The sequence below is a fragment of the Vulpes vulpes genome, chromosome 12, assembly GCF_048418805.1.
Source record: "Vulpes vulpes isolate BD-2025 chromosome 12, VulVul3, whole genome shotgun sequence".
Taxonomy (NCBI): Eukaryota; Metazoa; Chordata; class Mammalia; order Carnivora; family Canidae; genus Vulpes; species Vulpes vulpes.
In genome coordinates this window covers 47,018,186-47,034,322 of record NC_132791.1, presented here as the reverse complement: position 1 = coordinate 47,034,322, position 16,137 = coordinate 47,018,186, and the positions used below count along the sequence as shown (strand labels likewise).

The window sequence follows — 16,137 nt, the reverse complement described above, 5'->3', positions numbered from 1 at the left end:
TATGATCCCACTTCTTTTACCTGTGAACTTCTTTTATAATCTATACATTTTCTACACAACTAAAACAACAGATATTAAAGGTCTTAACAAACATCTATTAAAAATCTCAGGCCAGTGAGTCTGAGGCCCAAGGACACTAATAAACCCTCATTTCAGAAGAAAAATGTTAACACAGGGCCTGCTGTCATACATGCATTTAGTTGCCTCAATTAGGCAACATGTGGTGATTAAGAAAATGCGTCTGTGATCTACATTTTCTATATTACTTATTTAAATTAAAGATTTTATTTTTAAATATTCTCTACACCCAATATGGGACTCAAATTCACAACATCAAGATCAAGAATCACATGCCCACTGAGCCAGCCAGGCACCCCTACATTTTCTATATTTCAACTGACTAACTGAATTCATTTCTGTTTCTAAATGTATTTTAATATATATTTTAAAGCATCTACACATCCAAAAAGGTATTTTGTCTGGCTCAAACATGATGCTTGACATATTCAACATGTCATTAACATTTATTCCAAAATAATCACTATTTGCTATGACTTTGGGCTGATTTTGTGGGTTTGAGAGAGAAAGAGGTAGTGCAGTAGGATAAACATTCACGAGATTCTCTCATTTTAATCCCAGTGCCAAAGTTACACAAAACAGAAATAGCCACAAAGAAAATATAAGACTTTTTATATTAGTGACTAATGTTATTTAGCAGTCAAATATTTGTAACAGTGGACCCCACAAAATAAAATTCTGGATCTGATGTAAATTTTCTTGTAAGAGCCCCAATGTTTGTATTCTTTTGAAGCTATGTTGTCTTATTTATTTTCACCTCACGTCACCGGAATTTGTTGGTTCCGTCTCTATGGAAACCATTCAGAAGGGTGATACTGTGAAATCTCACCCTCATGTGCACAGCCCTCCCTATCAGAGCTGGTGAGGTACAATAGTACCCTCTGGTTCAAATCAGCTTTCAGGGAATGGAAAGGAACAATATTTAAAATGCGCACAAAAACCAGAACCAAAAAGCAAAAACATTGTTTCCCTCCCAAAATACTGGCAGCTCCTAAAGTAAATTAACACATCCACTCACAGCCAGGAAGCAATATGGTGAATATTCTCTATGGCCACCAAGAGTGAAGACTGCTGGCCAGTATTCAGACAGCTGAAATGCTGCAGCTCATTCATGTACTTTTGAGGCTTATTTTGTAAGGAGACAGGCTTTTGAAATCAAACTTGGAGCTCAACCATTCAAACTTGTATCAATAACACAGTGGAAAAGAAGCCTCAGCAATGCAAATACATTTGAACATATACCAAAGGAAAAAAAAATAAAACAAAAGCTAGTTCTTCGATGGTTCTTTCCTGTTCTCTTACTAATGAAGAAATGGAATATATTGAAACTAAAAGCTCTGGCCAGGAATGGCAAGGCAGGCGTGGTTAGGCCAACAGATCTGAATTCTGTAATGATGGGACATGAGCAATGTCATCGAGGACAAAGCACTCTGGTTAACCAGGAATACTTTGCATTTATTCAAAAGCAGAAAAAGATGCAAAGGTGCTGTGCTTCCCATCCATCCAGGTTAACCTCTGCCCTAGCCTCAGAACTACAGGTCTGGACTTGAAAGCCAAACTACAGGCTGTATTGACAGCCAAACACAACTTCCACTCCTCAGAGACTCAAAAACACAGAATACCAATTATGCTTTATCGGTGGTGTGAGAGTAAGTGAATATAAGCTCACATGTTATTAGTTGCCACAGCGGTTTATTCCTGGTACTAAGAATACTTTGTGCAAAGATTAAGTGAGGTATCGGGTTTACTTTTAAAAATGCCCAAATTGTCAAAAAGTTTGTATTATTAGTTGAGTCTGCATATTAGGGTGTGTATATGTGTGTATGCGTGTATATTAGAGGTGGCTAGATGTTTTAAGGAGAGAATGAGCAAGCAGGGAGAGGGTGGGGTGAGCAGGAGCTCAGTGGACTCAGGGAAATGAAACATTACACAAATCAGGAAGGAGTATGAAACTCATCTGCATTTGCTAACTAGTGCTCGTAACTAGTACTCATAGAAGTAAGGCTCCTACCGTCCTACAGAGGCTGAGAGGGCCCTATCTTCAGGTGTTAATTAGAACAAAATAGTAAATAGTTTGGGCAGCTTTAGAGTTCTTTCAAGTACTTTACATATTTCTGTTTTTAAGGTAAAAAAATGGACTAATAGATGTCTCAATAGCCTGTCTTAGGATGGCAACTGGAGAGCTTCTTATAAAGCAATTATATGAAAATAAGAATTCTCATCACTGAGAATTCAAATTAAATCTAACAAAATTTATTAAATAAAATATTTTACAAAAGATGCAAACTGGCATCTCTTTAAGATTTATTACTGTGGATGATGTACTTGGGCATCTCAAAAGCTTGTGGGGGGCAATTTATGACTTCCCATAGATAAGCCTACCTCCCCTTTACTAAAGTTGATTTTTTTATATATGCTAACATGAAAGGATCTTAAATCTTGCTATAACTACCTTTGAATTACAGAGGCAATTGCTTATTCTGTCCTCACATAATATTGGTTGTACTAGAAATCAAAGTTACTTCTTTTTTTTTAAAGTTACTTCTTATATCAAGTGGTATGCATTAAGACTTGTTTTTATTTTATTATATTATTATTATTTTTAAAGATTTTATATACTTATTCATGAGACACAGAGAGAGAGAGAGAGGCAGAGACACAGGCAGAGGGAGAAGTAGACTCTATGCAGGGAGCCCGATGTGGGACTCGATCCTGGGTTTCCAGGATCATGCCCTGGGCTGAAGGCAGGCACTAAACTGCTGAGCCACCCAGGCCTCCCCAAAACTTGTTTTTAAATGTTAACTGGCACTGGGGTGCCTGGATGGCTCAGTCGATTGAGCGTCCAACTCTTAATTTTGGCTTAGGTCATGATCTCAAGGTCCTGGGATGGAGCCTCATGTGGGGCTCTCTGCTCAGCAGAGTTGGCTTGATACACTCTCTCCTGGTCTGTCTCTGCCCCTCCCCCACTCACGCTGCCAATCTCTAAAATAAATAAGTTAAGATTTTATTTATGTATTCATGAGAGACACACAGAGAGAGAGAGAGAGAGAGAGAGAGAGAAAGGCTGAGACATAGGCAGCGGGAGAAGCAGGCTCCACACAGGGAGCCCAATATGGGACTTGATCCTGGGTTTCCAGGATCACGCCCTGAGCCAAAGGCAGGCACTTAACCTCTAAGCCACCCAAGCATCCCAAATAAATAAAATCTTAGATAAATAAATTAACTGACACTGTGTATATTAACATAAAACAATGTTAATTTACTCAATTTTTCAGCTTATACTGCCTGGCATATCTGTGTAAGCCCTCAATTTCTGTGTACTGTTACAGTTTCAGGTTATTTATATTTGATATTTTGTAAAACTCAAAGACACCTATACTGTACTTACAGACCAAATAAATTGCATCTGCATATTTGTTATCCATTCCTGCATAGCTAAAAGAAAAAAAAAGTTGTTTCTTACACCAACTAACTGAAAAAAGAGTCATCTAGGAATTATCATTGCCTCCCCATTCCATTTCTATGCTAGAAATAAGTGTACACATTCCTTTTGAGACTAAGTCATCAACTGAAATAAAGTTTCATTTTAAAGATGTTGGTGTATATAATGTCACTGATCCAAAAACAAGAAAAAAGAAAGGTCCAGGAGTCCCCATCTTTCATCCTCTATAACCAGACAATATTTCCCAGTGGGCAAAAGGAGCAGATGGCCTGGTCTGCTCTCAGGCACCTTTGGAGCTATGACCTCTCCCTGTCAAAAATATCCAATGTCTTTTCTTGTTTAGTATTAAGAGGTGAACCTCTGTTTTATTCTATCATACAGCCAGCTGCAATGGAAAATAGCAAAACAGCATGAAGTGCACCTGGGGGTTTTCCTTAAGTACTAGAGAAACACTTTCAAGGTTGTGCAAATGGTAGCAGCCAGAGTGGGCAGAGATGAGAACACACACACCTAGAAGACTAGGAATGAGTTTCCTGATTGGTGAGGTGAGAACAGAAGAAGCAACTGAGTATGTGCAGCTTAGCCCCTTCTTTTACCGTTTCTAGAAGAGACTGTTCACAGAATACGTATATTTTCTTTCTACAAAGTGCTAAGTAATAAAGCTGATGTTTTAATCTCCATTTACCCGATCCTACATCTGCTTTTTCAGTTGGTCATGTACCCAGAATATGGGGTAGGGGGTGGAGAGATCCAGGTAAAGGATACTCCTAAAATCCTGAGAAGACAGTGGACCAAGATTATGACTCACGACTCACTGACCAAGCTCAGACATAGTCAAGAGAAAGAGAGAAGAAAGAAAGAAAAGAAAAGAAAGAGCCTTAAAACTCCAGGGTCTCCAAAGAATAAAGCCTTGAATATGCCCACCTACAAGTTAACATTTTGCTCAATATGCTTACAAAGACAGAATAAAGGACGAGATTACCAGTATCCACATTTTAGAGCTCTAAAATTGTTTATGGAAATTTAAGTGGGAAGAAATTTTACATTTCCTCTACATCTGAATAAGGAAATTTCCCAAGCCAGAGAAAGCCAGGTAGGTTCCTGGAGGTTAGAGACAACACAGGAGTATACCTGTCAATATAGAAGTTCTGACACTCCAAGGGGGAAGAGGGTGTAGGAAAATGGGAGAATCATGCAAATCAAAACAAAGTACTCCTGCTTTCAATTGAGTAATACATTACCATCCTGCATTCTCCAGTAAGTTCCTCAAGATCGTCTGCGGCACAAAGCAGTTATAATAGCCCATGCCCATATATGATCTCCAGATCTGGTTTTTGCTGGAAATGGCATGTAGTGTTGTAAGGATTTCATTTTCACCTGATAAGAAAGAGAAATATTACAGACAGAAAACAATCTTAAAAGAGAGCTCTAATTAGAGTTTAAGATCACTGTTTTGTTTGAATATATTTGAAAACAGCTATATGGAAAATATAATGAATCCCCCAGCAACTCTCAAAAATCCCAAAACAGCATTCAATTACCCCTCAAGTTTGGTTCCTCAATTTTTTTTGGCTCTTCTTTTTTTGGCTTTGTTACAAATGCCCAATTTTAATACTTGCCTCATTCTGAGTTTCTTCTGTTCCCTTTACATTTCAGTGGTATTTACGAATAAAAATTCTGCTTCTCTTGGCTGAGCATCTGACTCTTGATTTCAGCTCAGGTGTTGATCTCATTGTTGTGCGACTGAGCCCTATGTAGGACTCTGCACTCAGCGGAGTTTGCTCATCCCTCTCACTCTGCTCCTCCTCTTGCACTCTCTCTCTCTCTCTCTCTCTCTCTCTCTCTCGAATAAATAAGTAAAATCTTAAGAAAAAAAATTCTGCCTTTCTATTGTTTTCCCTTCTAAATTGCCTTATACCAATACTGGTGTAAGTCTTAAACACATGACCTATATTTTCCTCTAAATCTCTTCTAATTGATGCTTCTTCAAAGAATGTATGCATTCTTCCTTTGTGTCACTGAAAGGGCTACTTATAAAAAGCCATTCACTCAACAGTGTAAAGTATCAGTTGTTATAAATGATGCAGTGTTAACCAGCATTCCCATTAGGACACTCTGATAATTAAGAAGGAATCATAAAAGTTCTTAGACACAGATGAGACCTACTTGGGGTCATTCATATAATAACAACCAAATCTGATATTTGAGCATTACTCTTTGCCCGGAATTGTACCAAATGCTTTTCATGCAGCTTAGGAATGAGACATGAACAGGATCACTTGCTTAAGGCTACATAGCTTTAAATTGAATGGTTACAACCTAGTCTGTCTAACTCCAGATTCTATACTTCCCCCACTGGGCCAGGTACAGACCTGCTACAGGTATAGCACATATGCTGAAAGATAGTTTCTGATATAAATGACTATGCATGGTTCATTCTCTATGCCTCGGCATATAGATATATCATGCTGCTAAAAATTTAACAGCTTGGACAAATGTCTGGATCCTTTAAGATCTTCTCAGGGACTTGGTCACTTAAATGTTAGAATTGTCTGATTTTATTGCTATTATATCAGAGAAAAATCTATATACAGCAGTCTCTAAAATGGCAAACTGGCTAAGAGGATGCTTTACTTTGTTTTAACCCTACTGCATTCTATGTGAGTATTACTCTCATTAACTCTTCTTTATACTCAGTGTAAACACTTATCCTCTGTCCCACCCTCCCACTCTGCGTACTTTCACAAGAAATAAATTCACAAGAGATGGGTCATTTTGCCAGACCAGGTTAAGGAAAGAGAAGATAGTTTTGTTCGTATCAGAAGCATGAGTAAATATAATCCAACTGCCTTATGATGATCTTACCTCCTTCCGTTGAAAGTTTAGGAAATATAAGTGGAAGCTCAATAAACCAATATCTGAGATATGCAAGTACACCATCCTTAGAAGCAATAATGCAAGAAATCCAATCTCTTCCCAAAGTCTTCTCAGGATAGGGTGATTGAGAAGCCCACTGGGAGTTGGGATTGACTCGCAGTACCAGGCAGGCACATGATCAGCAAGGCCAGCTTCAGTTAAGATCGGGTGCAAAAGAGACAGACCCCTGTTCCGCAGCATGTCATGAGGACTAAAGGTCTAGCTCCCAAATGAGAATGGTCTGTGAAGGGCTTATCTGTCAAATTAAGAGTTCAAGCTTTAGAAATAATAGAGCACTGAATAATACGATCTTTTCTACATTGTAGAAAGGTAATTCTATTGATACTGTCACTAGGTCAGAAGGGAGATCCTGGAAACAGGGAGGTATGGTAAGAAGCTAGTATATTAGTCCAGGAGGAGACAGACAAAGGAGTGTTGTGAATTGAATTGTGTCCTCTAAAAAAAAATATGTTGAAGTCCTAACCCCCAGGACCTGTGAATGTGATCTTATTTGGAAATAGGGTTTAAATGATCAGATCAAGTTAGGATGAACTCATGCTATATTAGGGCAAGTCCTAATTCAGTGGTGTCCTTATAAAATAAGGGAAATTTGGACATAAAACAACATATATGAGAATACCATTTATGACAGAAATAGGACAAACAAGCCTTGATTCTCAAGCTTGACCTTTTCTTATTTACCTTCTTTTGGGAACAAAGTGAGTTAAATGAGCAGTCCTCTGTACACCAAGCTAATGGATACTCCTGAGTCATCAGGAGTAAGGTAGGTTCTTGGCCATGTTTCTGAAATGCTTCCCATTTCCTCCTGAGCAAATCCCACAGCTCTGCACATTCCTTACACTCTTCCAACCTGACAAAAACAGCTTCCTCCTGTAAAGAGGCCCAATTCCAGTAACTGTCTTCTTTACCATGAATGGCCCTGAAACTAACCAGGGCAGAAATGAGACAGAAAAAGAAAGGGAGTGCCCATGAAGAAACACTTGGAGACAACGTGTCATTCTCCAAATGCTTGTCTACAGCCTCACAGGGCAGCCAGTCAGACACTGTGCATTATTGTGCACCCCCAGCCACAGAAGTCCTCAAGCAGTTCCTTCAGGAATTCTATCAAGCAATAAGTTCTTTTCTTACAGAGTAAATGCCTGCTTCTGACCTTGTTTATTCCTCCGCCTCTGAGCATTGCATAATGAATGCCCTGGTTCTAATGTACCAAAAACAGAGTTCAGTGGCCTCAGCACCCTACCTAAGAATTCACAGGTGGATCTCACGCTCTTCCTCTTCGCAGAATTCAGAATGAACACTTTCTCCCTACCTAATTCCACATCAGAGACTTTCCGTTAGCAACTCCCTTGTCACCAGCACCTAAAATCAGGGCTTTGTACCAACCACTACACCAAATAAATACTTGTAACAGGAATAAGCCAATTTAGCTATTAAATAGTCAATGCAACCTAGGCCAGGGTTTAATTTTTTTTTTATTAAGATTTTATTTGTTTATTCATGAGAGACACGGAGAGAGAGAGGCAGAGACACAGGCAGAGAGAGAAGCAGGCTCCATGCACTGGGAGCCCGACGTGGGACTCCATCCCGGGTCTCCAGGATCGCACCCTGGGCCAAAGGCAGGCGCCAAACCGCTGAGCCATCCAGGGATCCCCTCTGCCATTTATATTTTTAAAAAAGAATAGGGGCTCCTGGGTGGCTCAGCGAGTTAATGTCTGCCTTTGGTGCAGGTCATGATCCCACAGACCTGGGATTGTCCTGGGATTGAGCCCCGCGTTGGGCTTGCTTCTGTATTGGGGAGCCTGCTTCTCCCTCCAATTAAATTAAAATGTCATATGCAGAGCAAAATCCTCCTTGTGAAATATATGAGTGCAGGCACCCGTCAGTCCCCACGGTGTCCAAAGGTCCACCGAGCATTTTCTGGAAGTCCAGGAGCACCCAGCGTAGAAGAGCCACTCAACTAATGTCAGAGCCTCCCTCCCACTTCCTGCCCTTCGTGTACTTGGCAATATTCTCATAAATATCTCCAAGGAAATCATCAGGACTGAAAACCAACACAATCATATTTGAATTCGTCCAGAAAGCTCTTTTTCTGCCAGAGGCTGAAGGGGAAAGCCGGGGCCAGAATGTTTAGGACAGAGGCTGCCTTAGCATATTTTTCTTGCCAACCTGCAGCTCCTTGACTTCAAAGCTGCTCCGAAAACCATGGGGTGGGGCTAAGGATCTCAATCAAGATAAACAGGCCATGAATGATAGAGCATTTGTCAGGAAATTTTCTGATTTTTCTGAGTGGAACCTGGAATTTGCATACAAATTCCATCCTTATGTGTAGCCTTTCTGTAGTATCACCTAATCATTTGCAGCACCCCTCTCCCTGCCCTGTAACAGCCAGACTTAAACCCACTTACCCAGCCCATAGGCCCTATTCCCTCTTATTTGTCAAATTTCCTCCCCCAACAAAGGACAGTTTCACAACCTGTAACCTTGTTACAAATCACAAGTCTGCAATCATAGAATTTCTTCATTCCAGAAGGGTAAACCAATCTGTAAGCTCTGTGTAGTGTAGAATAGTGACATGAAAACTCTTTGAATAGGAATCTCTCTGAGACTAGTAGAGGGGCTCCCATCCTATGTGACAAGACATGGTTGGGACTGGACCATGCAGGCCTGCCCTGGGGCTCTGATCAATCTGGCCCGAATCCTGCCAGGGTCTTCCCCATCCTCTTGCTCGGTTAATTAACACCCCATTGCACCTGGCCCCTCACTACCCCCAGGGGTTAAAGTCCTCCAGCGGGCACCTCCAAAGCCAAACAGAGCTGAGACATGTCCAATTTGTGTTTGTGATGGCTCCTTGGTCACTCATCTCCATAAAAAGTGAGCAGTCCCTACAGCTCTTCCTGTTCACTCAAAAGAAATACAGGTTCAAGATCTGAATATCAGCTGTAAGAAAACCAGAATAACATCTCACAGTGGAGAAATGGGGACAAGAGGTATCATGTTTCTTATTTTCCCCTTAGTCTTGGGTCACACTACTTTCTGTGGGAGCCCTCCTCTACCACCTCTCTTCATTTCATCTATGAACATTTTTAAAAGAAATGTACAGAGAAATATTGCAATTCATATTTACCTGGAAGAGCAGTTTACCTATATAATTATGACAAATGATTAGTTTGAAATGAGAATCAGGGTGGAAGTCCTGGAGTATGTTTTTCCTCTTTCTGCCCCGTGGGGACATTGTTAGAGCCAGCAGAGCAAAAACAAGAAGGGAAGGATATGTTCTACAAGTCCAACTCAATTTAACATGATTGCAGCAAAGAGATAATTTTTTAGATTGGAATAGGCATAGGGAGAAAGTATTAAATCCAACCCAGAATCACATCCATTAAATTATAATCTCTTTGTGAGCAGGGGCATAGCAAGTTGCTAGGCACATAGTAGGCGCTCAGAAAATACAAGTGAATCAAGGTGTTAGGATGAAAACTCACCTCAACTCCCACATACGGCTAGCTCAATAGTCACAATAATCACCCATCACAGAATCTCATGATAACAAAGCAATGTACAAACTGTTCTCACATTTAGTTCAACTGCATCCCTAAAAGTATGGGCTTCAGAGAAACATTTATTTTTTTTTAATTTTTATTTATTTATTTATTTATTTATTTATTTATTTATTTATTTATTTATTTATTTTAGTTTTATTTATGAAGTCACACAGAGAGAGAGAGAGAGAGGCAGAGACACAGGCAGAGGGAGAAGCAGGCTCCATGCACCGGGAGCCCGACGTGGGATTCGATCCCGGGTCTCCAGGATCGCGCCCTGGGCCAAAGGCAGGCGCCAAACCGCTGCACCACCCAGGGATCCCCAGAGAAACATTTATAAATGAAAACTCAGCTATTACACAAGTTCTGTGAAATAACAGATGCATTAATTAATGCAGTAATTTCAGAATTTTAGAAATTTTATTTCTTCATTGTTCAATCAGTATATTAATGATCTAGGCATTGATAATCCTTACTAAAACTGCATTTTTGTAAAAACTTTTTTTTTTTTTTTTTTTTTTGGTAAAAATACTACATTCTCAGTACTTGGATGCTCACAATAGCTGTTCTGGAACTTACCTACTTTTCTCTACTGTGCCATCTCACACCTCCTGTCTCTCACTCAGATCAGACAGGCAACCTCTCAACTCTTCTTGCTTCAGAGTGTCCTTATATCCTCAAGTGGACTTTATTCCCTCTTAAGCCTAAGAAAGGTTCAGGATATGCTAGTAGAGTCCGTAACACCCTGCTTGAAAACTTATCCTCTAGCCTCTACACTTCACTTCAGACAGCTCTGCCTCTTTTTACATGCTCTCTTTCCCAACATCCTGACTTCTGCTTTCCTCCCCATATTCCATCCTTAGGACATCTCACTCCTATAAATTCATTCAGAAGACTTACTAAATCTGGCACTCTCTCATTTCTCTTGAGCTCTAGACTCATTATTTCCCCCTATTGCTTCAACATTTCCAAATGCGTATTCCATGAACACCTCAAACAATTCTACTCAAACACTCACAATTTCTCCTTCCAGGACCCTCTGCTCCTTCCTGTTCACTCTGCTAATGATATTACCATTACCTTGAGACACTCAGCCTAGAAACTGACAGCTAACTTGCTGCCCCTCTGGATGAATCAGCATTTTTTACTAAAACCATAATCTCCAGAGGCTGCTCCCAGCCAATTACTATGAACAGCAAGAGGACTAATATGCAGACCCATCCTTGCAAGATGTGGGACCCTTCCTGGCTAACTTTGGCTCAAAGGCTCCCATTTGAACTGACCAAAACTTTAGATTTGTGCTCACAGTCTAAGATTTTCCTAGCCATTCCTCTCCTTCTCTTTCTCCCTTTCCACCAGGGTAAGACCTCCATTGTAATCTAAAGACTCCCCATGCCTTCTCCTGTTCCCACTCTCAGTAAGTTTCTTGCCTATCTATATCATCCTGATGAGTACTTCCGGGTGGACCTGAACTAATAATGAACATTTAACATCTCACCTCTAAACTCTCCAATAATCTCCAGCTGGTCTCCTTGCCTCTGATCACAGAGGCACTCTGCAAAGGACAATCATGTCATTTCCCTCTGTAATAACTGTTAGTTTCGGGATGCCTGGGGGGCTCATTGGTTGAGTATCTGCCTTAGGCTCAGGGCATGACCCTGGAGTTCTGGGATCAAGTCCCACATCGAGCTCCCTGCATATAGAGCCTGCTCTGTGTGTCTCTCACGAATAAATAAAATCTTTTTTTAAAAAAACTGTTAGTGTCTTCTCACTACAGAGAAAAACAAACCCCTTATGGCCCTGAGCCCTCCATATCTTGTTTGATGTGCCTTTCTGCAGACTGATGTTCTACACACATGGTCATATCACTGAAATAACCATGTATTTCTACACTTCCATGCCTCTTCTCATGCCTCAACCTCAGCCAAAGCATTCATCCTACTTACAGGCCTTATTGCTATTCAATATCTATTTCCCTATTAGTTATAACCTATAGTCAAGAATCATCTTTATCTTCCTTTACTCTTGACTCTTACTTCAGTGCCTGAAACAGTATCTTATCTCCAATAGAAGCTTCTCAGTAAATGAAAAAGGGAAGCAGATGGAGGAAGCTGTAAAAGTAGATTTGATGATAGTACCTTTTAACTCATTGCTAACAAATGTGAGTAGGCTGGCACATTTACTGTGTAGGGCAAATGGTTCTGTGTGCCTTTGTACTCCTTAGAAGTAACACTATATGTATGATACAATGATTGATTTCATTGATAGCACTGAATATTTTTAAAAGCTAGATAAAATTCATTATAATTTAAGATAAGGGATCCCTGGGTGGCATAGCGGTTTGGCGCCTGCCTTTGGCCCAGGGTGCAATCCTGGAGACCCCACATTGGCCTCCCGGTGCATGGAGCCTGCTTCTCCCTCTGCCTATGTCTCTGCCTCTCTGTCTGTGTGACTATCATAAATAAATAAAAATTAAAAAAAAAAACCTGTTGTTTAAAAAAATGGTAAGAGGGATCCCTGGGTGGCGCAGCGGTTTGGCGCCTGCCTTTGGCCCAGGGTGCGATCCTGGAGACCTGGGATCGAATCCCATGTCAGGCTCCCGGTGCATGGAGCCTGCTTCTCCCTCTGCCTTTATCTCTGCCTTGTCTCTGCCTCTCTCTATATATATGACTATCATAAATAAATAATAAAAAAAAATTTAAAAAATTAAAAAATGATAAGAAGTATGTGCAAATTGGATGAATGTGGTAATTTTAAAAATGTCTGCAGTGGAAAAAAGTGCAAGATGTTTTTAGGGCAGTGAAACTATTTCTATGATACTCTAGAGATGGATACATGTATCCATGTATACATTTCTCCAAATCCACAGAATGAACCTTAATGTAAACTGTGAACATTGGGTGTTGATGCAACAAGGGACATTCAGCAGTTGTCACAAATGTATCACTCGGGGGGGGGTAGATTTATTGATAATGGGGGAAGCTTTTTGGGGGAAGGAGATACGTGGGAATTCTCTAGCTTATATTTAAATTTTGTGAACCTAAAACTGGTTTAAAAAAGTAAGTCTAGTAAAAAAATACATCTGCAAATTTGTTTACAATCCTCCTTTCAAAAGTTGGAAACTCAGCATAATATCCTCTAGCTCCATCCACATGGTTATAAATGGTATGATCTCACTTCACCCTTTTCTCATGCCTCTCTGTAACACCACCATGTATGCATGTGTGTATACATACATATCACAACTTCCTTATTCATTTTTCTATCCATGAACACAGGTTGCTTCCATATCTTAGCTATTAAAAATAATACTACAATAAACAGGGGCACATACATCTTTTTGAAATTAGTGTTTTCATTTTCTTTGGTTAAATATCCAGTAGTTCAATTATTGGATCATACGCTATTTCTTTAATTTTTTTTTGGAAACTCCATTCTGCTTTCCACAGAAGCTGTACCAATTTGCATTCCCAACAACACTGTACTCTTTCTACACATCTTCAACACTTTTTTTTTTATTTTAGCCATTCTGACAAGTGTAACATGATATCTCATTGTGGTTTTGATTTACACTTCCCCTTTGATTAATGATGATGAACATCTTTTCAAATGTCTGTTGGCCATTTGCATATCTTCTTTGGAAAACTGTATATTCAGGTCATGTACCCATTTATTAATCAGATTTTCTAGTGTTGAGTTGTAGAAGTTCTTTATATATTTTGGATATATTATACTAAGTGAAAGTCAGACTGAGAAAGACAAATACCCTATGATTCCATTCATAAAGTGGAATCTAAAAAACAAAACAAAAAATAGAATCAGAGCTATAAATACAGAGAATTTGATTGATGGTTGCCAGAGAGTAGGGAGGGTGGGGAAATGGGCAAAATGGGTAAGGGGAGTGGGAGATAGGCTTCCAGTTACAGAATAAGCCACAAGAATAAAAGGCACAACATAGTAACAGCATTGTATGGTGACAGATGGTAGTTACATTTGTGGTGAGCATAGCTGAATGTATCAACTTGTACACCTGAAGCTAATGTAACATTGTATGCCAACTTAACTCAAATTAAAAACATTTTTAAGTGAAAGTTGATTCCTCTTCCTTTGAATTCAGGCCAGACTTTAATGACTCTCTAATCAATAGAAAGTGGTGTTACATGATGCTAGAGAAATTCCAAGGGTAGGTCATAAAAAGGATAGCTTCTGCCTTAAATCACTTGAATCAAGCTTCTCTTGAATCACTGACTCGGGGAATCCAGCTGCCACGTGGGGACAAGTAAGTGGCTCGTGGAGAGGCCCATGTGAGGAACTACTAAGCCCTCCCACTAACAGCCAGCACCAAACTGTCAGCTGAACTGCGAGAACCACCGGAGACATGGCCACTCCAGCCCCAGATGAACATCCTCCAGTGTGAACACATATTATGAAAAATGCTGAGCCAGAACCATCCAGCTGGACTGCTCCTGGATTCCTGACCCACAGGAGCCATGAGGATTAACAAATGTTCTTGGTTGTTTTAAGCCATGGGGTTTTGCAGTTAATTTCTTATGCAGCAAGAGTTAATGGATATAATAGCTTCCCTGAGGCCCCCCAAAAAGTCAGTTTTTAAAATAATATTCAAGAACTTCATATATATAAAATATATTTGACGATACTAGATGAATTCCATGATCCATTAGCAAGACAAAGAGGAAAAAAGTTGTTTTCACATTTTATGTTCTTTGTCCCAGTCAGGGGACCTATTTTATTAGGCCTTTCATCACCGTAAGTTTACATGTTTGTATCCTCTATGTCAGAAAATAAGGAAGTCCAAAACATATTGTTTTACTCTTAAAAGATTTATTTGAGAGAGAGCAGGAGGAGAGGGAGAGAGAGAATCACAAGCAGACTCCACACTGAGCAGAGCCTAGTATGGGGCTCAGTCTTACAACCCTGAGATCATGATTTGAGCCAAAATCAAGAGCTGGACAGTTAACCGACTGAGCCACCCAGGTGCCCACAAAACATTTTAATACTAAAAATAAAAACTTACGAAGACTGAGATTTCAGTTTGTATTCTAATTTTAAAATGGGAAAACATTGATAATTTACTTTAGGATGTACCTCTTTTAAAATTAATGTTAGGGTGCATTACTCCACTTCTATCAGGATATACCTCCAACATTTAACTGAAATATCCCTGTGGCATAATAAAAAAAATATACATGGTCTGTCTTTGGAATTTCTTGAGTAACAGGATTCTTTTGTTATTCCTAAGAAGCCCTTTTGAGGGGTGCCTGGGTCGCTTAGTTGGTGAAGCGTCTGCCTTAGGCTGAGGTCAGATACAGGGGTCCTAGAATCTTGTTGTTCCAGGTTGGGCTCCCTGATCAGTGAGGAGTCTGCTTCTTCCTCTCCCTCTGCCCCTCCCTCCCCCTTAGGCTCTCTTGCAAATAAATAAATACATAATCTTTTTAAGAGCCCTTTTGAACACACTATAAAGGTGATTTAGGGTGGTATCCTTATATAGCCTCAGGATGGGGCTGGCTAGAAAGACCAAGAAAAACCAATATGAGGGTTGGAACTTTCTTGGCCTCACCCACAGATTTCTGGGAAGGAGAGGGTTAGGGGTGGGAGGTTACATATTAAACTCTATTATAAAAACTCTTTAAACAACAAGATTTCATGGGCTTCTGGAACAACTAATGCATCCACATGCCGGAAGGCTGATGAGCCCCAAGTTCCACAGGGAAAGAAGTTCCTGTGTTCAAAACCCTTACGGACCTTGCCCTATGTACTTCTTCATCTGGAGGTTCATCTGTATCTTTTATTAATATGCTTTAAAATAAACTGATAGGGCAGCCCCAGTGGCTGCAGTGGTTTGGTGCCTGCCTTCAGCCCCGGGGTGTGATACTGGAGACCCGGGGTCCGAGTCCCACGTCAGGCTCCCTGCATGGAGCCCACTTCTCCCTCTGCCTGAGTCTCTGCTTCTCTCTCTGTGTCTCTCATGAATAAATAAAATCTTTAAAAAACAAAACTGATAAATATATGGATCAAATATATTGATCTGAGTTCTGTGAGCTCCTCTAGCAAAATAATCAAACTCAAGGAGGGGGTTGTGGTAACATCCAAAATATAGCTTATTGGTCAGAAGCACAGGTA

The 16,137-nt window shown here is 40.1% G+C and overlaps 1 protein-coding gene across 1 annotated transcript in view; it reads right to left on the bottom strand.

Annotated features, from left to right (window-relative positions):
- GLDC (glycine decarboxylase) overlaps nt 1–16,137 on the bottom strand; it is a 91,471-nt gene that overhangs the window by 68,821 nt on the left and 6,513 nt on the right. The window contains exon 3 of the mRNA XM_072728399.1: nt 4,762–4,897. Coding sequence (XP_072584500.1) covers nt 4,762–4,897 — 136 coding nt within the window. The remainder of the gene's footprint in view (nt 1–4,761; nt 4,898–16,137) is intronic.